Here is a 22338-nt window from a genome sequence, read left to right as displayed (position 1 = left end):
TCCTGAGCCGAGGACGGGTCCCATGACAACTCCATAAATATTTACTGCCGGCAGCTCGTCTGCAGGATACCTCTGCAATGTTTTTCTTTTTCTTTTTTTCCTTTTTCATTGTTGTATCTCATAGCGGCGCTATCTCTCTCTCTCGCTCTCTTTTTTTTTTTTTTTTTTTTTTTTTTTTTTCCTCCTAGAATAGTGAGGAGAGGTGTTTTTCATCCCTGTTCCCCCTCACCTTTGTTCCACATCGTTTCATCGTTAATGACAGTTGCAAAGAATGCCCGAGCATCGCTGTAAACAAAGTCGACGAGGGCTTTTAATCTACGCTCCGTACTGCTGCGTGCTACTTGAGGGCAAAAACAAAAGTCTAGAAATTCAAGAGGAAAATCTAAATGTCTTAATGAACTGCACTAATTGAAGGTCTCTCTCTTTTTTTCTTGACAGATGACGGGAAGATCTTTCACGGCAGCGGCGTCGGCGACGCGTTTGGCCCCCGCTGCTTCAAGGGCGACATCATGGGCTGCGGCATCATGTTCCCGCGAGACTACATCCTGGACGGGGAAGGTGAGGACACAGGGGTTTTTGCGCCGCGCCGCAATTAGTCACTCACGAAGGTCTTAGCGCCGGAACCGCCCGCGTGTCCGTGGGAGGTTTTTGCGCTTAAAACGGGTTTAGCGTCAGACAATTGAAATTGCGTCCGGGTGGTTTTCTTCAGACAGGGAACGCCGTGTTCCGCGTGTGGGGGGAATGCGGCTCAGATAACCCGCGCCTTCCAGGTTCGCCCACGCGAGAAATGGAAAGAAAATCCAAAATCTTTCGCCGAGTAGTGTGTCTGACGTTTCGCATGGCGTTCCAAAATCGACAAAGGTTCTGCCCCAGCCCCGTTCCAAATAATAACCCTTTATAGTTCGATATCTGATATGTTTTCCGTTGGCTTCTGGTTTGTATCGCTTCCTGGCACGGTGGCTTGGCCAGCTACGTACCTTTGTCCCTCACGCCAAATCTCTGTCTTTCACCAGACGCGGACAAATGGGAACAGCTGGACGTCCATCCCAGGCAGGAAGGCATCCAGAACGTTCTGTACCTGAAGAACGAGGACGAGGAGGAGGACGACGAGGAAGGGGAGATGGACCTGGAGCGCGGGCAGGAGGGCCGGAAGGTCACGGTGAGGAGCTCTCTCTCTCCGATGCCCTCTTTTCCAGGAGGATTTGAAGTAATATACATAAGCGGTCAAATAACGATTATATGGCGTCCTGGTGCACTAAAACCTGGCTCTGGAAGGGAATGTACCCTTTACCCTCATCCAAGCACTTCCTGTTCTGGCCGTGGGTCGTACGCTTTGTCCTCGTTGATGTTTGAACTTCTCTGATTGCCGTTCAGGTTATGCCCGGTGCCTTTTACTCTCCCATCGCCGGCCTCGGTGCTGCAACCTGAGGCTTGGGGGTGGGGGTGTACATTACCATCGAGGTCCATCACGGAGGTTCCCTCGCTGCATGTGTACGCTTGCACGTATGGGGGGTAATCTGGGTGCTTACGTGCACCTGAGTCTGACGGTGTGCACGTCGGAGAGCCGCGGCACACGGCTGGCGCTGCCGCTCGAACCAATGAGGTCTGTCGCAATTTTTGCTCAGTCTTGGTCTGAGGCCGTCACTGAAAAGCTGTTAAGCCTCTCTTTCGGAGAGTGGGCGGTACAGTAAATGTTTGATATATGACTCAACTTGATTTTTCAAGACACACACACACACACACACACACACACACACACACACACACGCAGACACACTGTACAGTGCTTCACTTGTTGTACAATAATAGGTATTTGCTTTAAGACTTGGAAACAAGTCCCGGGCAGTCGTTTTGAAAAGCCTGTTTATGCTCCGTCCCAGTTCTGTACGCTCCTTTTTGGAACAGCTGGTTAATATTTAATCTTGTGTTATGATTTAGTTGGGACATGTACTGTAAACACTCTTTTTTTTTTTTTTTTTTTTTTTAACACACAGGAAATACACATTACATGATCAACTATTTGTTTAAAAGACATTCGCTAATGCACGCATTTCTTGTTTGTGAATTGAATGCTCTCAAAATAGTTCTGTTGCAGTATCAATGGTAAGAAAATAAAGTCCTAATTCTGCTGCTCTGCCACTGTCCAATATCTGCAGTAGTGTCCTACAAGTAGTGAAAGCTCTCTACGCCGACTCACTGTCGCCCCCCTGTGGCCTGCAGGTGTTCTTCACCAGGAATGGGAAGCTGATGGGGCGCAGGGAGGTGGCGGTCCCACCCGGCGGCCTCTACCCCACGGTGGGGATGCTGAGCAGCGGCGAGAAGGTCAAAGTGGACCTGCACCCCCTCAGCGGCTGAGGAGGACGTGGCGGAGGGGTGCAGCGTCCCGTCGCGGCGGCCTGCAGTTTGACCTCTCAGCCCACGGGAGCCCGGCACGCAGCCAAGCAGCCAGCATGCGCACTAAGCCCACCACACCACCTCTCCCCAAGCCGGCGAGTCCCTCTGATCTGACCGTCTTCCCTCGCCGCCGCCCATGATCTGCAGTTATTAGAGTTCCGAAACAAAAGAAAATGTCCGGTTGTAGAATCCTGGCTGCTCCCCATCACAAAACGCTATGCAATCTTTTGTGCCCCCTCCCCACCCAAACCCCGTGAAGCATGCTGTGTGAGCGTCCCCAACCCTCCTAATGACCCACCAGAGCTCCCACCCGACCCGAGGTCAACCACCCCTACCCTCCCTGGAGCTGTTTGGTCGGGGAACAATGGATCTGGTTTAATATTCCAGGGACGCACTTATTCTTCTCACAGAAACCGCTGTTCTTCATCAATGTCCGTTTGAGGAGATGCTTTAATGGGAAAGTAGGAAGGCACGACGGGTGTGTGTTTACAGGAGGAAACGTGCAGGTGATCTATTCAGTTTGCAACATGTACAGTACCTTTTAACAATATATTTTCTATTAAAGATAAAATAAAATAAAATAAAAACCTATGTATATGTAACTATATCTTCTACTTATAGAGATCAGGGAATATGATTTTTTTTGTAAGTGGCATTATGTAACTAAGAACATTAGTATGTGAGGACGGGGGGCATTCAGGTCTTTCTCAGCGCAGGGAGATCCGTACAGGATTTAGAAAATTACCCAAAGCACTGTGCCCGTTTGGCCCTCATGGGGAAGGATTGTTTGAGATACTAGTTCTCCTTATTTTTATGATGTAAAACAACGGTTTGCCCTAATTTCTCTTTGAGGGAGTTTTTTTTTTTTTTTCTTTTCATGGATGTCGCGAACAAGTTCTTGCCCCGATATTTTACTCCTTTTTCTTTCCCCCCCCCTTTTTTTTTTTTTTGAAGACGCACTCTGATTAGGACGTGTTACCTGCTGGACACTCTTTGAAGATACTGACAATGACGTTTGTTTGCTGTTGTCCGCCGCATGCGTTTTAAAAAAAAAGTCACTGTATACTGAAATGCATGCAGCCCCGAGCACTTTATTGACGTCTGTCTGGGTAAGAAACGAGAGCCGAAGCAATCCACACGCTTCAACGCTGTGTGCACCTTAGAGGGTAATAAGTTGTGATTGTCATGTTACCTTGTCTTAAGCGGAGCTGGATTTCCACGCCAAATGATGTTTGTTTGGCAGCTACTGTGTTATGTGCTTTGTTTGGTCTTTTCTTCTTTACCGTCTCACTTTTTATATGGGAACGTTATCACAATACACTGCAGCTCATCCACCAAGTTGGTTAACCAACCTCTTAATCAAATGCATGCGTGTTTACTCAACGTGCCTCTTGTTTTAAGGCTGTCATTTTACGCCCTGAACTCCAGCTGTATGTCTGTTGTTTTTCCTTTCGAAGACCATTAATTCTGCTATGTTGTATACTGTGTTCATTCCTCGTGTGTTTTCAGCATTTCGTCGATAACAACTGTTGGCAATCACACGCTTGCAGAATCCTGGGCTGATGCTAATGCACGTCAGCCTCTGCAGGCTACGACGCGGAGCCATAAATCAGGCTTATTAGTCCATACATATCTCCTGATGATTGTATATTTCATTTCCTCATTTAGGTCCTAACATGTTAACGGTTGAGGGGCGTAATAAGTTGATGATGAATGATCTGTAGACCACATTAAATGAACAGGTGATTTTCTCTGGCCGCGCTTCAAATTGAGACATTTACAGTTTCATTTAAACTGAATGTCTCAGTCTCAAATGGTGTGTTCAGACATATCTCGAATGTAGCCATTATCAAATTTACATTTAGATCAGTACAGTTCATATACTTCAAAATATTTTCTTGGGATTTGCAGAAAGTTGCAATAAAACTTAAAAATATAATTGGAGCTCAAAGTAAACCTTGTCCAACCTTGTGTCCAATTCTAAACACATCAAGGAGTGTTTGATCTGGTCACAAATTTTTGAGCCATACGTCGTGTACGGTTTATTTTCCAAGATCTGTGATGAAAAGTAATATTCACAAATCATGCCATTAAAGAATGTCTGTTCTAAGTCAGATTTGAATGTGACTCGTCCTCGTTTCTTGATTTGGAGTGAAAGTGTAGAAATCCCCTTCTTCCCGACCCTACCTTACAGTGACGTCTATGTATTAATCAACAGTACCATGTAGTTAAATGAACTTACTTGGTCAAGGCCTATTGAAATTACTTTATTTATATGAACTTTAACAATATTTTGGTCCCCTGCTAAAAACAGCATAACACATTCACATGAAGCACAGTATCTTGTTTCAGATGGTTTCAGCATTTTAGCTGCACAACTACATACAAAGTCAAAAACAGAGTGAATAGATTTACTCCCCAGAAAGCCGGTGTAAAAAAAACAACACTAAAACATGCAAAAGTTGTATAATCAAACTACAATTTGTACTCCTGTTTTCCAAAATAGAACTGCCCTTGTGTCCTTTATTTTCCCTGTTGCATGTCACTCCATTATTGGTGACAACCTTTCTTTATAGACTACAATAAGTTAACAGTCATCAAAAGGGGGTAAAGGAAACTCTGCGTCTGATGAAAGTTGGGCAAGTACTGTAGAGGAGTATTTAAATGTACATTTCAGGTCTAATTCTGTAGGAGCATCAAATGCGCCCAGATGGTCAAACTAGCTAAAGCTCGTCCTTTTTTGGAATGTCTCGTGAGTATTCTGAAGGTTACATGAAGGTCGGAAGAGGCACAGAAGGCCTGCGGTCAAGCACACAGCACATACGGCAGAAACTGGTCTTTCGATAAGAACAGAGATGGAGAGATCAGATGTGGAAATGCACGATGTCAGAGGAGAAGTCAGTCTTAACATCTGATATAAAACAAAAAGGGGCAGACTTCAGTTGACTCATACGTCCTCCACCTCCTCTTCCTCGTCGTCGTCATAGTGGCGGTTTCGTTTGATCATCTCCTCCACAGACAATGCCTCCTGCTCTTGTTCCGTCTCCTCTTCACTGTCCCAGAAGCCCACATCCTGGGAGGAGCGGCTGACCTCAGCCTCCTCGCCCTCTGGGGACAACGCCTCCATGGGCTCCAGGGGGGTCTCCTGGCATTTCAGGGAAGGCAGCTCCTCCTCCTCCTCCTCCTCCTCCTCTTCCTCTTCTACACCTCCATCTTCTCCCTCCAACTCCCCTTCCTCCATCTTCTCCTCGTGTCTTTGCTCTTGTTCTGCTCCCAGGGTGTCATCACGCTCTTCCTCTTGTGCGACGTCGACGATGTCCAACGGTCCCGTCTTCTCCGGTTCTCCATCCTCTTCCTCGCCCGAGCTGGTGTGGATGTCCACACAGCCGTCTTCAGTGGGAGTGTGGCTGTCTGATGACTGGCCACTGGGCTGGAGCTCCATGCTGGCGGGCTCTGGGCTGAGCTCTCGGACATCTATGGCCTCATCGAGGGCAGGCGGGGGGCTAGGGCTCTGTTGTCTGGCCTCTGAAGCAGGTGGACTGGCGGCCAAAGTGAAGGGCCGGCTGCGCTCCTTGAGTGAGGAGTTTCGGCGCATGCTGGACAGGTCTTCAGCGTCTGGACTCTGCACGGCGGAAAAGGAGTTTTCCTCTGGAGGCCACTTTGCACGGACAGGCTTGCAGGCGGGGCTCCCATCTGTGGTCGCCACGGGTAGGTCGCCCCCGCTGCTATGAGCGGTCGCCTCTCCGGCCTCTGTCGGCGGCGGCCAGGAGATCTTGAGCCTGCGGGTCTCGGTGGGCCGCTGGGCCTTCTCTACGGATCCTTGGCCCAGAGTCTCCATAGTGGCCATCAGGACGTTGACCTTAGCCAGCGGAGACTCCTCCACGCTGGGGCTGTCAAGGTCGGAGGCCGGGCTCGGGGTCTGCACCTTTGGCTTGTTCTCGGCCCTGATCTGGGGCGAGGTCTCGCCAGCCTCGCCTCTGGCCTCCCACAGCTCCTTGTGGGGCCGGAGCCCGAAACCCTCGTCGTAGTTGCCCTTGGACTTGAAGAGCTGACAGAAGTGCGGCTTGCAGTAGACGTTGTTGTGCAGAGAGGCGTAGTTCCCCAAGCTGGCCAGGTGGGGGAGACAATTTGAGATGTCAGCAAACAGAAAGGAACACAGCTAATCGTGTTGATTCGTGGGAGTCAAGTGAAGAGATTAAATTTCAAAATTGTCATTAGAGTGTGTATATGCGTGTGTCCCCCACCTGAGCTTGGTGTTGCAGTGTGAGCAGCGGAAGCAGGTGTTGTGGTACACCTGCTGGTTGGCCACCAGTCTTTCTAGAGGATAAACCGTCTTCAGACAGGAGACACATGTTTCCCTCACCGGCGGGCGGAAGCTCTGTCAGACAGACACGTCAGTTAATAAAACTGTTGGAGCAGACGTTGATGTGTTGTGTTTATAGAGAGAGAAAGGGAGAGATGGATCAAAGATATATGCATGAACACACACACACACACACACACACACACACACACACACACACACACACACACACACACACACACACACACACACACACACACACACACACACACACACACACACACACACACACACACACACACACACACACACACACAAAGACAGACAGCTCACCCTTGTGGCCTTGGGCTGAGAAGATTCTCTCTGAGACACTGGCGTGCCGCCACTGGAGCCTGCTGGGATATGAAGATGTTATGTGAACACGCAGCGACAGTTACAGCACTAGAGGGAGCAAGTGCACACAAACAATTTGATCAAAGCACAGACCAGGGCAGACATTTGCACAGCGAGCCAACGGTACAGTTCTAAATAGGGAAAATGTTCAGTGAAGAATAGTCCACATCCCCAGCACTCCATTACCAATTATTTGTTGTGTGACACAAAGAGAAGAAAAAAAAACCAAAGAGGAGCTCCACCAGAAGCAGCCCCGCGGGTCATTGTTTAAGCTTCCTGTGCAAAACAGAGAGAAGGAAAGACACGGAGAGGAAGTTACCGTTGCTCTCGGAGCTGGAACCTTTCCTGCTGTTGGGATCAGACTCTGGATCCTGGAGAAAGAAAGAGAGGGAGAGAAAAGAGAGGGGGTCACAACCTTATCAGACAGCCCGACTGATTTTATCTGACGTTGGGTGTCATGTGCTCCCTACGCCTTCCTAAAGTACAATGCTCTCCACATCCCACCGTCACGCTGCATTCTGGGTTACGAGCAATTATGGAGTGGCGGATAAACAAGCGGCTAATGATGAGTCTTGGTTATTATAGTAAAGAAAATAAATAAATAAATAAATAAATAAGTAAATAAACAAACAAACACAAGAGTTCTAACTTTCGTATAACGTTTTGTATTGTGGAACAGTGTAAACCTTCCAGAGATTCGTGCGGGGCGGGAATGAGTGGGAAAATATTCTGCGTAGTTTTGCTTGTGAAATTCCAACTCGTTTATCATCATCATCATCATCATCATCATCATCATGCTGCTCTCACCAAGTCCAGGGTGCACGGAGGAACATTCTCCTTCTGTTTCCCACAGTAACTGTCCAGCTGATCGCTCTGCGACGGGGGAGAGGGGAGCGAGAAAACGTGAAATGTGTGTGGAAGTGCAGGGATAAAGTCTGAATCACTGGGCGGGGTGCACAAGTGTAGCTCAGCGGAAGGAGCACAAAAAACGGCTTTGGAGAGTAGGGTTCTCCGCAGAGGGGCTTGCTGCCGCCGCCCGCCCCCCCTGCAACGAATTAAGAAAGGCGTAGGATTACTGGAGCACTCACGCTGACGGAGGAGGGAAGGCCGTCCTGCTTGGAGACAGCGGCTTGGTACAGGGCCATCCTGTCCCGGAGGGGCGTGGACTCGGCTAGACCTCCATCTGACACACAGCACAACAAGTTATCCTCCTTTATCACAGAGACACTAGCACAAGAGCCATTTCATTCAGTTATGTGGATTGTTCTAACCTAAACAAAATCCTTTTATTCGTTCCCCCCCCGATGGATTCTAAAAGTCGGGGCGATGTTTATTTTAACTCTGCCAAGTTCATCCTCGGTTCAGAATGTGCTCGCGAGCCGGCCGGGCGGGGAAACAGGACACGGGGTCACAAGTCTGCTGGAGTGCGTGAGGAAAAAACAGGGCCAGTCTCTCTCTTCCTGTGCTTCATGAATGACTCCGCTGATCTCGGGATTTCTTTTTTTCCTGGAAGCCGAAATCGTCGCCTCAGAGCCTCTGGCTTCCCTCGCACAGAACCGGGAGGAGGATTTTAATCCACAGCGACAGACACTGTTTGTTAATTATGGAGTAATAGGGACGTGCCGTTTAGCGGGGGGATACTGGAACAAGAACGACAAGCCTAATTGTAGGATTTTTTTTTTTTTTAAAGCCTAAAAGCCTAATTCAACAGCTATATTTAATACAGAGTTCAGAACATCTACTTTGATATTGTACTTGTAGTAGAAAACAATCCAACACACCACTGCTTGAACCATAAGAACAGGAGTAAACATAGGAATAGTCAGCAAAGTTTGACAAGACAAACATTTATGTGCAAATAATTTAACGATTCAATGATTGACGTCAGCAACTTCCTTTGCTGCACGTGTGTGTGTGTGTGTGTGTGTGTGTGTGTGTGTGTGTGTGTGTGTGTGTGTGTGTACCTCCTTGTAGCTGGTCCATGTTGGCGGTATTACCAGCGTTTCCTTCGCTCTCTTCCTGCTCTCTGGAAACCTTCATGAAGACAAAACACACAGAGAAGGACTTGTTAGAGTGTGTGAGGCAACTAAGGATTCAAATATCAGCCACCAACACAACACACACACAGCCAGCCACATATGATGCTCACATGTTGGAACTGGTCGTGCGAACAGGCGGGAGGTCGCAGCAGTCATCGGGACGATCAAAGAAAGGACAGAGGAAAAGAACAAAAGAGGAAATTAAAGTGGCAAGACGGACCGTCGGGGTGGGGGCCTGTGTTTTTGTCCAGTCCCGCCCACATTAATCCCCTTATGAGCTCAGAGAGACACCCCGTCTGTCCACACACACACACACACACACACACACACACACACACACACGTGTGTGTATAGAACATACTTTCAACTATTGGTTGGTCCTCAGCCCAAATCTGCCGGCTCTCCGCAGTACTTGTCTTAGCTTACGGGGCCTGGACTCTCAAGATTTAATTTACTTCTCATTGGGAATCGAGCAGAAAACTGCTTTAATCCAACCAAGAGACTCGGGGCTACCACCACAGGATCTCCTCGGCGATCTGCTGATTTGAGATCAGCTGATGAGGCTCTGCTCCCAATGCAGAGACTCCACGGACTCTTAAAATACACCAGAGTGTACTCTATAAGTCAACAGGGCTCGGAGATCTACTCGGAGTGAGCCAACAATCTGGCCGCTTTGTACTTTGTATGGCCACACACCTGGCCCAGGTACACAGCCCATAACAGCCTTCAATCCTGTAGAAACACATTCAACGCCCTCACCTAAATCTGAGTCCAACAAACCTGACCAGACAGGACTCTACAAGGATCCCCCCCCCCCCGTCATCTTGTGTTTAACATTGTGTAATGTGGTGTTGCTATGCAATTATAGAGGTTTGACAGAAAAATAAAGTTCTTGAAATTTGGGCGAGTGTCAGTCAGTCATCCTACCCGAGAGTCAAATTCATTTTTGTTCCCTCTCATGAGGTAGTGGTATTGTGTAAATGTTTCTGTTTTTTTCTGAGTATCTCATGCGTGGACATCCGCGGGTAATTGCCATATAACTGGAAAATTACGCGGCAAGTGAAATTGCTCTTCATCAATCCAATTTCACGTTCAATATTGTTTTTCCGAAAAAAATCCACTTTTTGGACGCCGCCCATCTCGTACCTGCCTCTGTCCGAGACAGAATCAAACCCGAATCACTGTCGTAAGCAAGATGAGATTGAATCCTTAAAAATATTGACTTGAGATTGGAACTGAGACAAAGACCAGAGTCCAGCCTGCTGCTGAAATATACCAACACCACCCCCTCCCCAAACGCAGAACCTTATTGGACACTTTGTTATATTATTGAACCGTATTTTGAACTTTTTTTTTTAATAGAAAGTTTGGAAATTTAAATCATAAAACTTTTTACCCATTTGAACCCAATTTTTTTTGCAACCATGTTATTGGAGAAAAAAAAAAAAAGGCGCCAATGTTTATTTAAATTTTATTTATGTGGCAGCCAACATGCTGTAGTCATTTATATTAATAGGAGGGGATTCTGCGCGGATATTCTTTTGTTTATACACTGCAGCTGAAGAATATGAAAAATGGCGTTTGTGTTTCTGCTCATGCCAAACTCCTTTTATCCAAACACAAAAGAAACCGCCCGCGGCGTTTGTCGTAAAATAACGTCATGAAGCTGTAACCGCCTTTCTAAAAAGGAGTCATCCAATGGTTAAAAGGCTGAAAGAGATGAGCAAGGGTATCAAAGCCGAGAGAGAGAGAGAGAGAGAGAGAGAGAGAGAGAGAGAGAGAGAGAGAGAGAGAGAGAGAGAGAGAGAGAGAGAGAGAGAGAGAGAGAGAGAGAGAGAGAGAGAGAGAGAGAGAGAGAGAGAGAGAGAGAGAGAGAGAGAGAGAGAGAGAGAGAGAGAGAGAGAGAGAGAGAGAGAGAGAGAGAGAGAGAGAGAGAGAGAATTCCTACCAGGACACCATTCACCAGAAGAAAAAAAAAAAAGACAAAATAATACCCCAATACACCAACAGCATCATCATCATCATCATCAAAATGGATCAATCCCCATGGGTGGATTATCTTCCAAAAACTGGAGGTGAGGGGGTGAGGGGCGTGTGTGTCTGTGCTTTGTGCGCACGACTGTCATTAGGAATGGGATGTAAACAAGCAGCAGGGCCGTCCCGGGCCGGGCTAAATCTCAGGAGGCCTGATCAGGAGGCTAGACAAAGAATCTACTAATCCTGATAACATTAAAGCCCTTATACAGACTGACAGACAGACTCACCATTGCCCGCCATGTCCCTGAACTCCAATTACACGAAACACCACACAGTCAGCCCAGTCGCCAACAATACTGTCCTATGTATATTCATTTATTTCGGCAGACTATACCTGTGTATTAACCAACAGCCCAAGTCTGTCGCCTTTAAGAGTAGAGCCTACAACACTACCGGCGCCAAACTACACGCGACGACGGTTCGAAGTGAGTCAACACGTTTGAAAGGCGCTACCTACAAACGCTCAAGGCACCCCCGTGAAACAGCCTTTCAAAAAGGCAATTTTGCCCCCTCAAGGGTACTTTCATACCAGTGAAAAGTCACCCCGCGTGCAGCTGTGTCATCAAAGGACCTCGTTCGGCCTCAATGAAGTCAGCAAAAAAAAAAAAAAAAAAAGCACAGAACACGTCCAAAAAAGGGAGCAGTGTGTATCTGGCAGCGGCAATAGAAACGGTTCTCAACCCAAGGGAGTAAAAAAAAGAAAAAAAAAAAAAAAGAGACACGATCCGCACGTTAAAACAAGTGTATAGCTACCTCCAGAGAGGTGGGGAGGGGCTGGTGGTCCGGATCCGGAGATGGATGAGGAGGGACCAGGATGCAAAGGGAGGCGTCTGCCCGGTCACTGCTCAGGGACTCAAACTCTTTCTAGGAGCTGTTACCACCGTGTGGCACTAACTCAGCACGTCCCAGCGTCTGAGTCCCTTCGTCCGAAATGAGGGAGACGGGTGGGCAGATGGTTGCAGAGGGTGGTTGACTGGGAGCAGGTGTTGAGGGCGGGGCTGGGTTTTGGGTGCGCGCACATGTGTGTGTGTGTGTGTGTGTGTGTGTGTGTGTGTGTGTGTGTGTGTGTGTGTGTGTGTGTGTGTGTGTGTGTGTGTGTGTGTGTGTGTCTGGATGAGGGGGACGGTGATGAGGGCGCGGCATCGGGAGAAGGGGGAGGCCAAGGGTGCCACGTGGTGGTGTTATAGAAAGAGGACGGAGGGTGGAGGGCTTCTCCCCCCCCCCTTAGCCCACTGTGTCACGGTTCCCTGCCACTGTGGGCGGGGCCGTTCGAGGAAGGAAGGGAAGGGCACCCGGGAGGAGCAGCTGGCCGAGTGGGAGGTTGGCTGGGGAGGGAGATACGGGGGAAATGATGGGATGAGTGGGAGGAGGGGCTGGACCGAAAGGGGGGGGGTCAGGTCAATTAATTTCGGAGCACTTCTGCCTCACGACTGCATGGGCCAACTCCCCCAACACCTCCCCCCCCCCGCAACATAACATAAGTGTAAACAGAAGAAAGGGGTTGAAGCTGGAAATGAGAGTGCTGCCCCCGCCCCCCCCGTCTTTCATGAGAAGCAGGGAGACAAATCGGAGAAGCAAGAAAGAAAGAGAAAAACTGCAACAGAAGGGAGCAGAGAGAAGATTGATGAGCGGTAGTTGAGGTGTGTGTGTGGGGGGGGGGGGGTGACTATCTTGCATTTCTCGGAGTGGGTGGGTGACTGGTAGTGGGTGGGGGCTCAGAGTTGCCTGGAGGGGCCCCCAGCGATCAGATCAGCAGTCTACAGTCATGAGCCTTTCAGCCTTCCCCCATGACATCATCAGCGCTAACAAAGGAAGCCGGAGGGCCCGATTCTTTTTTGGGGGGGGGGGGGGATACGGCTGAAGCACTGACTCATCCACCGTAAGGGACTCAAACAACTTCTTCCCAACAACTGTGGCCGTGCACCAAACAGGGAATCAAACTGCCAAAATCTGTGGCGAGGTCGGTCTTAAAATCGGGAGAGTTATTTCAGAACGCTGGTTTTAAAAGCACACCCCCCCCCCCTTTCTTTTTCCTTTGAGAAAAAACACCCGTCACAAAATCCGAATAAAACATTTCAATCAAAATCCCATCCCCAGCTCAACATGTGGGAGCAGCCGCTTTGTGGAATAACAAATATGGCCAGGCCTGCTGCCCTGGTGACCTCGATGGCAAAAACCTTTATCTCCGTTCGAGAAAAGATGAATGGGCCCAAATTCCTCGCGAGGAGGAGAAAGTTCAAAGTGAGAGCAGTGGCTGTCTGAGCGCTGTCGCACAAACAAGACAGAAAAAGGGACCTAAAACTACTACAATGTCAAGTGCAGTACGGGTCAGTGTGTCTATGGCCATTTTAACCTGATTTCTACCTTCTATGAGATGGAACTGAAGCTCGGGCGAATCAGAGAGGAATGCACCAGCGGTGTTTGCCGGGCCCGGATCCGATCCGGACTGAAGTAATGCCACGCCTCTTTAGCGCTTCAGAACGACCTCTTGTGTTGGGGTTGGGGGTTAGAATGGGTTCTCTGTGCGTCGCAGCATTGGCGCGGGCGCCCCGCATGTGACACACGCCGCGTGTGACCGCGCCACATCGGACATGCTTTGAAGAGGAAGTGCATGACTGGACTTCCGGGCTCCTCGACTTCTGGACGAGGCAGATATGAAAGAGCTGCGAGCGGAGTGTGAGCTGGATTGTTGATTGACCCAGTTAATGATACTGAAGATGTCTAAGCGGACAAGTCAGCTGAGAGTATGTGTGTGTAGATGTGTAGCTGAGAGATGGTGAACTGAAAAGAAGCGGCACCATGTGACTAGTAACATGACAGCAACAGGGGTGGGGCGGGGGTCTGAGTACTTTAAGAACAAGAAGGCATTCTTTCCTCAAAGTGATCACACACACACACACACACACACACACACACACACACACACACACACACACACACACACACACACACACACACACACACACACACACACACACACACACACACACACACACACACACACACTCTCTCTTCAACTCGAATTACAGACTTTGGAATGTCGATTACATTTCAAAACACTTCGCTTTGAAATATTAGATATATTGCACAGGGAAGTAACATGGAAAACAGGGATCAGCTCTCATTACAGTACAAAGAGACACACAGCCATGCTTATCTTAACCACTTTTGCACAATGAGTCATGGTAAAAGTGACAGAAAAGACTTATAGGCTCCACCATTGAGAGCAGACTTGCCTTGGTGGCCAGGTTGGCCTCTCCCTTCTCGAACATCATCTTGAGGCTGTTGAGGGGGACGTTGGGCTTCTCGGAGGCAGGGACTTCGGCCGCGCCTCCTCCCTCGCGCCTCTCCGAATCCCTCCTGCCGTTGCTCTCCATGTCTGCCGCTTCCTCTGAGCCGGAGGGCCGTCGGCCGGACTGAGGCCTGTCCTGAGGGGGAGCTCCTGGTTCCGGCTCTGACTGGTTTGCCGGGATCCTGGTCGAGGGGGTGGCGTCGGCGTCGTCGTCCTCCTCCCGGTGCCGCGGCGTGGGGGCGCTGGCTTTCGGGCCGTCTGTCCGGCTGTGGACGTGCAAGGTCGGCGTAGAACCAGCCGAGAGGGCACCGCGGGCCGGCGGTGTCGCGGCGGTGCAGGGTGTGGCACGGGGCTGGGGTCTTTGGCTGCCGCCCTGCTGCTGCTCCCAGCGTTTCTTCAGGAGACTCAGGTTCCCACCGCGGAGGGTCGATGGCAATGGCTCCACTACCTGGGGGTGGGAGGGGGGAGAAACAGGCACTCAGTGGCTTTTCGAATGTAGTCTCTCTTCCCCCCCCCCCCTCTCCCCTCCTCCCCCCTTAGCCATAGGGGCAACCTGAGTAAACACTATTAGTAAATGGTAGCATCACCTTTCACCTTGCGCAAGCTCATTAAAACACACTACACAAATACCCTTCTCTACGAGAGTGTCCGAGCAGAAGCCTGTTCCAGGATCGGCAGAACTGAGTCCATGACAATGCATTTACCAGAGCTCCAGTGAATCCCACTCGCATGTCCATTTAAACTTTCAGATAACCGAACGGGTGGAGTTGATGCATCTAAACAACGAATAACGAAGATACCAGCGGGTATATTGTAAGTCTCATAACTGCAGCAAATAAGTATCTTAGTATTACAGCTGGTGCTGTCCTACTAACAACCAAGTATCCAAATGCCATACGGACGTATACAAGGTGTTGGTGTGCACCAGTCACACAGACGGTTAAGAATGAACATTATTTCAGCAGAGTGGGGAAGCGATATAAAGGAAGATAAAAAAAAAAAAAAAAAGAAGACATCACACCTAGTCACAGAATAATTTAGAAACTACAGCCACATCATGAATCTGTACTTTGCTCCCTCAGAAAATCTCCTCAGCGTTGAACTCAATCGCCTGGTGAATCAGCCGAGAAGTTTGCAACGCTAAACCATGTCATCACACCAACTCAGAGTCACACTATAAATAAACATTGATGCAAACACAAAAGCCAGAGAAAAGAAAGAAAACAAGAGCACTTTCACCAGAAACAAAAAAAGGGGCCATTAGCGGGCCAGCATGCCTTTCTATTAACATGGATCCTATGTGTAAAACGTACAAAAAGTTCTCATGTTGAGCTTCCTTCCTTTGTTACAACACAGAATACAAACGTGTCTCTTTACCAATATGCCATGAGAAAAACCTGAGAGAGGCTGATGACCCCGGCGGTCCAGTTGGCGTCGTTGAGAGCGTGAGTGTGTGTTTATCTGCTGACCGGTTGGAAATGCTACAAACTGTCCCAGATGTGAGCCTGGAGAAGTGTTCAGATCAGCATGAAGGAGCTGGCTCACCCCTCTGCAGCACACACACACAGACACACACACACACACACACACACACACACACACACACAGGGAAGGAGAAAGAAGCAAAGAGAGAGGGAGAGAGGGAGAGAGAGAGAGAGAGAGAGAGAGAGACGGGGGAGGGAGCAAGAGAGAAAATCAGAAACAGAGAAAGTCAGTGAAGGGTAGGTGGGTGGAGAGTGTGTGTGTGTGGGGGGGGGGGGGGGGGGGGTTGGAGCAGGAAATGGGAGGGGGAAAAAAAAAAAAAAAAAAAAAAAAAAAAAAAGGTAGGTTGGAGACCACAAGAAAGAAAAGAACGGTTCTTCCTCAACGCAGAGTAAACCTGCCCCACAGCGGACCTTAAGAAAGAATGCTCCATTCTCCCCCAAGCCGTACGCACGGGTCCCGGTGTCTGAGATCACTTTTCGGAGGTAGTCAACCCAGGAACCCCACCCTTTTTGTGTGGTCAAAAAAACAAACAAAAAAAAACAAAAAACCCCGTCTCATTGAAACAAGGCAATGGTGTGTCCGGGCGTAAACACAGCACTACATTAATGGATCTGCCCTTCCCACAGGAACAATTGTAATCAACAAATAATGAGAAATCCTACACTTCGCTACTGACAATAGATCAGTGCAAAGAACAACACCTTTATGTACCTTGGCTTGTAAAGGCCGTTTCTGGCCCTCTGCCACCCCCTGTTGAGCGCTCTCCCCCTCTCCAGACACAGGAACGAGGCCAGACCAAGGCCAACAAGACAACAGGCTCGGAGCGAGCGGGACCGTGGGCCCCCGGACTTGAATCATTAACCACGAGGCAGCAGATACCGATCCAACATGTGCCGCCTTCACAGCACGAGTGCCCTCTCAGCGCCGCTGATGAACTCGGACCAGCCGCTCCGTGTTCACCGATGGCTGCATTACCTTCAGATTACGGCCTCTAAATGAGGATTAGGGCTTTACTAGCTTTCAAGTACAACATGTGGACAGACAGGCGTGGCATGGCGGTGCCACTTTGTCTGCACTTGAACAACAGAGGGAGCAAGAGATAAATCAGCACTGCTAAACGTGTGTGTTTAATTGGTATCATTATCATTCTGTCCATTACCGTTTTCTTCTTCTCTGCGTTGCCCTCCTCTGCAGCCATCTGGTATCTGAGAGAGAGAGAGAAGAAGTTGGGGAAAGGGGTGTGAACGGCAAGCCACGTGTAGCAGTCCAGTTCTTGGAAACATGGAAGTGAGAGACAATAGCATCTTGTCTTGCCCTGCCCTAAAACACTACCATGTGGGACCAGAGAATTTCCCTCCCTCCATCCAGAAGCAATGACACACCTTCCCCAAAACCGTGTCAAAATGACTGTCCACGCAAAATCACCGAAGCTGAACTGTGCAGAGCAATCCATTCGATTTGAATGTATGGGGGCGCAATTAACCCCATTACTCCCAACCCCTTTACTCTGGAGACGTATTATAATAGGCCTACTTGTAGTGAGATCCAACGGCTTGAATAATTACTAGTCTAACATCTATCCCATCTACCCCTAGAGGTGGGTGAATAGTAACTCCTGGTTGTCAAATAGAGTAAATGCACAGGAGAAACTTGTTGGCATGAAACCACTAATCTTTTCAATTAGCGGGATTAGTAATTCAATACTGGGGGGGGCTCATATAGTGGAATATTCCTTTAAGAAAGTTACCTTAGCTGTACTTGGTAGTATATGCGTACATGTTGATGAAATTGAGTTAACAGGTTTGGACCGATTTTACAGATAAGCACAGCTCGGTGGAAGAGAAGAAAGTCAAAAAGCGAATCGCGTGCGGCGAGGCTACGATCAAACCCATCAAATCTGATTTGATGACGTCTTACCGAGTGACGCGCTGATAAACAGACAAGGAACACATCGACCGTTTGTCTGTTACAGGTAAAGGGGGCGGGAGGCAGAAATAGAAAGAGGAGACGTGAATTGTTACTTGGAGAAGCGCTCGGCGATGGCGTTATTTTTCCCCCTTGCAGAGACGATGGACATCTCTTTGGCGGTGACCCTTAGCGACTGGGATGCCCACTGCCGGCGGCTGAATGGAGCGACAGAGGCCATTTTCACTTTCCCTTTGTAATGTCTGGTTTAGCGGTTGGTCCACTTGGCAGAAACGCACTCAGAAATTCTTGCAACTAGGGAGGAGAGGAAAAAAAAAAAAAAACGGGGAACATTTTTTTTTTCAGAATGAATACAAACAAGGGAAGACAAACAAGCGCAATGAGGCAATGGGAATGGTGCAATACTGATATAGCAATGGTCTCTTTGCTGACCTCCAGCAAGGGGGATTTTATCAAGCATTTCTGAGCAGGGAGACTCATGCTACATCATAACTCTCATCGACACAGAATCAAGATAGACAGTATGCCAAATAGGCTGTAGACCATGCTGTTGGTAAGTCACTGTGTCCTCTATTACGTCATTTGCCAACAGCCTGGGCCTGTCTCCTCCGGTCTCCTGCTCTCTCTCAAGGTATTGCCAAACATAGTATTAGTATTAACCAAAGAGCCTTTGATATTCACAAAGACCATAATCTCACAGAGCAATATGATCAAGTTGCCGGGCCATCGCATTTCCCTGTCACTGGCCAACGCAGCACAGAGTTTATACTGTGTGTGTGAATCAGCCCGTCACTAGGGTGAACAGGGCAGCCATTTACCATCTGTTGTGGAGTTTACCTCCGAGAAACTTTTACCAAGCCCCCGGGGTCTCCTTCAGCAGGCGGGACAAATGAAATGTCTATACCATAAACACATATACAAACACAAAGTACACACCCGTCTCTACCTGTCTCCTCCTCCGCGACAGCCCAAGGTCCCGGGGCAAGCAAACACATGCAGCAGCTCCCTCAGCCTAACTGTCATCCGAGGGTTATCCACGCTCCGACTGAGTCAAACAATGGGCTGGATGAGTCGGCCAGTGACGGCACAGCCTCCAGGATCCCTACTCATTGGGCTAGTTATTCAGCAGGTGGGCTATTGTAAGCCGGCAAATAATTGGACCGGCTCCTATGATCACATCAAGCATGAGAGTTTTGGAATGTTAATGCCTAGACACTGTGTGCGCCTGATATGCTAAAGCTCAAACACGGAGTTCAGTCAAGATATGGCTGCCTCCCATTGCAATGTTTTCGAGGCCAAGGGCTGCACAAACGCCTAATCTGGAAAGTCATTCCTCGGTGTCAGGTTCCCATTTTTGTCCTAGCACCTTCTATCAATCCCTACTGAGGACAAACAAATAAGCATGCAAATCCTCAGTTGCCCAAAACAACACTTGTGGTATATGGAAAGATAATGATGATGGTCAGCATGGACGACTTATAACTTTTCTGGACAACCGTCTGCACTTCAAAGAAACTTCAAACAAGGGGTGAAAAAGCAGCTTAACATTTTAACAAGCTTAACATGACACTCACTATCCAGTCAGAGCAGCTGGAAAGTCCCAAACCCCCATTAAATAAAACCCCTCATACCTGGGAGAGAATTCCTATTATTTCAATTCTTGTCCTTCTTGACGTTTGGCGTAATTCAGAGAGTTGTTCCTTGGTCTCCCCACTTTCTTTTCTCCGGTAGCCCACCAAATTTCCGCTCCCAACAGTGAGCTTTTGAGTGGATAGGGAAACGGGCGGAGTCTAGCCGCTCCTAGTCAACTTCTCCGGACCAATAGCGATGCGGCATTCACGACACCTGGCAGGTATACGGTAAAGGTAAGGTGTTCCCATCCAATCGGAGGCACCGTTGCTGTGTGAAGGCGAGCACCCTGGAGGCATGCAAGATGAGTAGTGACTGGATAGAGGGACTGGTGTTGAACAACATGGCAGACAAACAGAAGGGAGGGGGTGAATTCTGGCACTGGATTCCTGGAAATTGAGTCTCCCGCCTGCCGGCTTTCTCATAAGGTCAATGGTTAAGAGGATGTGAGTCACTTGTGTATAATTTTCGCTGACTTCTCTTAAAGGAGACGACAGGGGGGGAGGAAAGGAGATGCTGCGATCAGATAAGATCATATCACGACAAATTAAAGACATTTTGGCCACAAAGGGAGTTTTCACCACCTGTGTATTTAGCAACAGTGAAGTGGTTTCACATTTCTATGGTCGGTCGGTCTAACCAAACACATGAATCCTGTGATTCTTCCGCGGTGGCAGGAGGCTGACCTGACCGCCCCTATGTTCCCACAGTTTCCCTGACCAGACGCTGACACATATTCTTAACATTTCAACAGCACTTGGTGTTCTGCAACGTCTCAAGGTGAAAGCCGAGGGTTCTAGAATTTCCCTCTGCTTTGACTGGGGCCTTGTTGTTTTGTGTAACACACAAAGTTTTGTCTTTAAACCTGGGGCAATCCCCCAAACACTCAAATTCTCATATTCTGGGAATGTTTGATACTTGACAATTTGTCATATAATTTATTTGAATACCTCATCCTGAAGTAATATTTATTTTCTATCTCCTTTGAATTACTGTTCTTATTTTTCATTGACATATTCCTATCTTGCACTGAGATAAGCTTGAAGTCCAAGCAGGTCAGACTGAAACTGACTATATTGATGCTCATTTGGAAACTAAAACTTCTCTTCCTTTCCCTGTGAGATCTGACTTCCAACAATAATGTTAAATTGACTAACTTTCACTTTGACTCGATTACGGCAATTTATGGTAAATGTGTGTCTATGACGATATGCAATGGAATCTGAGAGACTGACAAAGTTTGGTACTTTCCCCAGTTTGGTGTGAAAAGGAAAAAAAATGAACAACATTGTCCAGGAAGTCAGGTTACTGTCAGGTAATCAAGAGTCATCGTTCATGACTCCTCCTCAGATAAACACTTTGAATAAGCAGGAGAGCAGGAAAGCTGTTGCTCAACAGGAAGAGCATGAGTCCCCACCTGAGACTTGCCAAAACACACCTGGATGTTCGTCAAAAGATCCGGAACAACGTTTCAGATGGAGATGGAGGAAAAAATAAAAATAAATAAACAAGGAAATAAACGTTCTGGAGTGACTCAGTCAGTTCAAAGGCCAAGCTCAGAACTAAAACCCCATTTGTGATACTGTGGCAGGACCTACAACAAGAAGTGCAGGCTAAACCTCCCCTGCAGAGGGAAGGGACCAGAATTAATCCAACAGCACAGCCAGTAGACCACACACGCACACGCGCGCGCGCACAAACACGCACACGCACGCGCGTGCGCGCACACACACACACACACACACACACACACACACACACACACACACACACCTGTAGAAAATCCAAGTGCAATTTTTTATTAAAAGAAAAAAAATAAATAAAAAAAAGTACAATCCCTGAAAGATATGTGCAATACACTTAGTACTATGGTTCCTATTTATGGTGGGGTTTTTTTTCCCCCATATATTTTATATTGTTTATATTGCTTACCTTGATATGCTCTCTATTTTCTGATGTCCCCTTTTTGCTGCTGGAACAATGTAAATTTCCCTGGTGTGGGACTGATAAAGGTTTATCTTATATTATCTTATGTGCTTTGAGACTAATCAATAGGCTACTTTGTATATAGATGGTTAAACACAGCTGAAGTTAAAGACATTCATTGAGGTGTTACTGGGCCTTGACCAACCCCTGTACAGTTAACTTCATGCTGGCAACCTGGTGCACAGTAACATCTGAAACAGACCCACAATTACTGTCACTACTTTCAGCTACTGTAGCTTTGTCAAAATCTCTGCTGTGAAAAGGGTCTATAGCTACAGTTATTATTTCATTCCAATGTTATTTCAGTTAAATGTTGTTGTTACCAAGACTAGAAATGCCAGCGGATGTTATATGACTTACTTAACAAATAACATATAATTGAATCAGTAATTGTATTAAAGTAACAAAGCACAAGTACATTACATTTCCCACTTTCGACTTTTACTCCGCTATGTTTCAAAGCAAATATCTATACTTTTTACTCTACTCCATTTATTTTTACATCTGGATTTATATTAATATATATTTCACTTTGAAAACAGGGGATTTATGTCCATGTACATTCTTTAAACCAGGGTGTACACCGACCAGCCACAACATTAAAGCCACTGACAGGTGAAGTGAATAACAATGATCATCTTGTTCCAATGGCACCTGTCAAGAGGTGGGATATATGAGGCAGCAAGTGAACAGTCAGTTCTTGAAGTTGATGTGCTGGAAGCAGGAAAAATGGGCACGCGTAAGGATCTGAGCCACTTTAACAAGAGCCAAATTGTGATGGCTGGACGACTGTGTCAGAGCATCCCCAAAACGGGAGGTCTTGTGGGATGTTCCCGGTATGCAGTGGTGCGTAC

At 47.8% G+C, this 22338-nt stretch overlaps 2 protein-coding genes across 3 annotated transcripts in view; one reads left to right on the top strand and one right to left on the bottom strand.

Moving 5' to 3' along the window:
• Positions 1-4503, top strand: part of spryd3 (SPRY domain containing 3) — a 45189-nt gene extending 40686 nt beyond the window's left edge. Inside the window, exons 9-11 of the mRNA XM_080014623.1 lie at positions 439-558; positions 1014-1159; positions 2221-4503. Of these exons, the coding sequence (XP_079870749.1) occupies positions 439-558; positions 1014-1159; positions 2221-2355 (401 nt within the window). The 3' untranslated portion in view covers positions 2356-4503. The remainder of the gene's footprint in view (positions 1-438; positions 559-1013; positions 1160-2220) is intronic.
• A 137-nt stretch (positions 4504-4640) lies between these two features.
• Positions 4641-19606, bottom strand: lima1a (LIM domain and actin binding 1a). Of its 2 annotated transcripts, none has more exons than XM_080016020.1 (11): positions 19501-19606; positions 17965-18163; positions 17103-17148; positions 14403-14906; positions 9055-9124; positions 8179-8273; positions 7898-7963; positions 7410-7461; positions 7031-7092; positions 6639-6772; positions 4641-6500 (listed from the first exon to the last, which is right to left on the bottom strand). In XM_080016020.1, exons 2-11 carry the CDS (start codon positions 18087-18089, stop codon positions 5342-5344), a joined length of 2313 nt encoding a protein of 770 aa, XP_079872146.1. In that variant the 5' UTR covers positions 18090-18163; positions 19501-19606; the 3' UTR covers positions 4641-5341. The 2 variants fall into 2 exon arrangements, with proteins under 2 accessions (XP_079872146.1, XP_079872147.1); XM_080016021.1 differs by having other exon boundaries at positions 7031-7089.
• Between the last annotated feature and the right edge of the window lie 2732 nt (positions 19607-22338).

Source organism: Zeus faber (assembly GCF_960531495.2).
Source record: "Zeus faber genome assembly, chromosome: 15".
Classification (NCBI taxonomy): domain Eukaryota; kingdom Metazoa; phylum Chordata; class Actinopteri; order Zeiformes; family Zeidae; genus Zeus; species Zeus faber.
The sequence above is the reverse complement of the archived record's forward strand: the minus strand, read 5'-3'. Positions and strand labels throughout refer to the sequence as shown.

What these genes read in the sequence shown, in the direction of transcription:
- lima1a (XM_080016020.1), bottom strand. Translation starts at nt 18,089, where the DNA reads ATGGCCTCTGTCGCTCCATTCAGCCGCCGGCAGTGGGCATCCCAGTCG. An exon ending in ACGCAGAGAAGAAGAAAACG is followed by an intron (nt 14,907 to 17,102) that starts GTAATGGACAGA and finishes TCCCACCCCCAG; the next exon opens with GTAGTGGAGCCATTGCCATC. An exon ending in CTCAGCCCAAGGCCACAAGG is followed by an intron (nt 6,773 to 7,030) that starts GTGAGCTGTCTG and finishes TCTGTCTGACAG; the next exon opens with AGCTTCCGCCCGCCGGTGAG.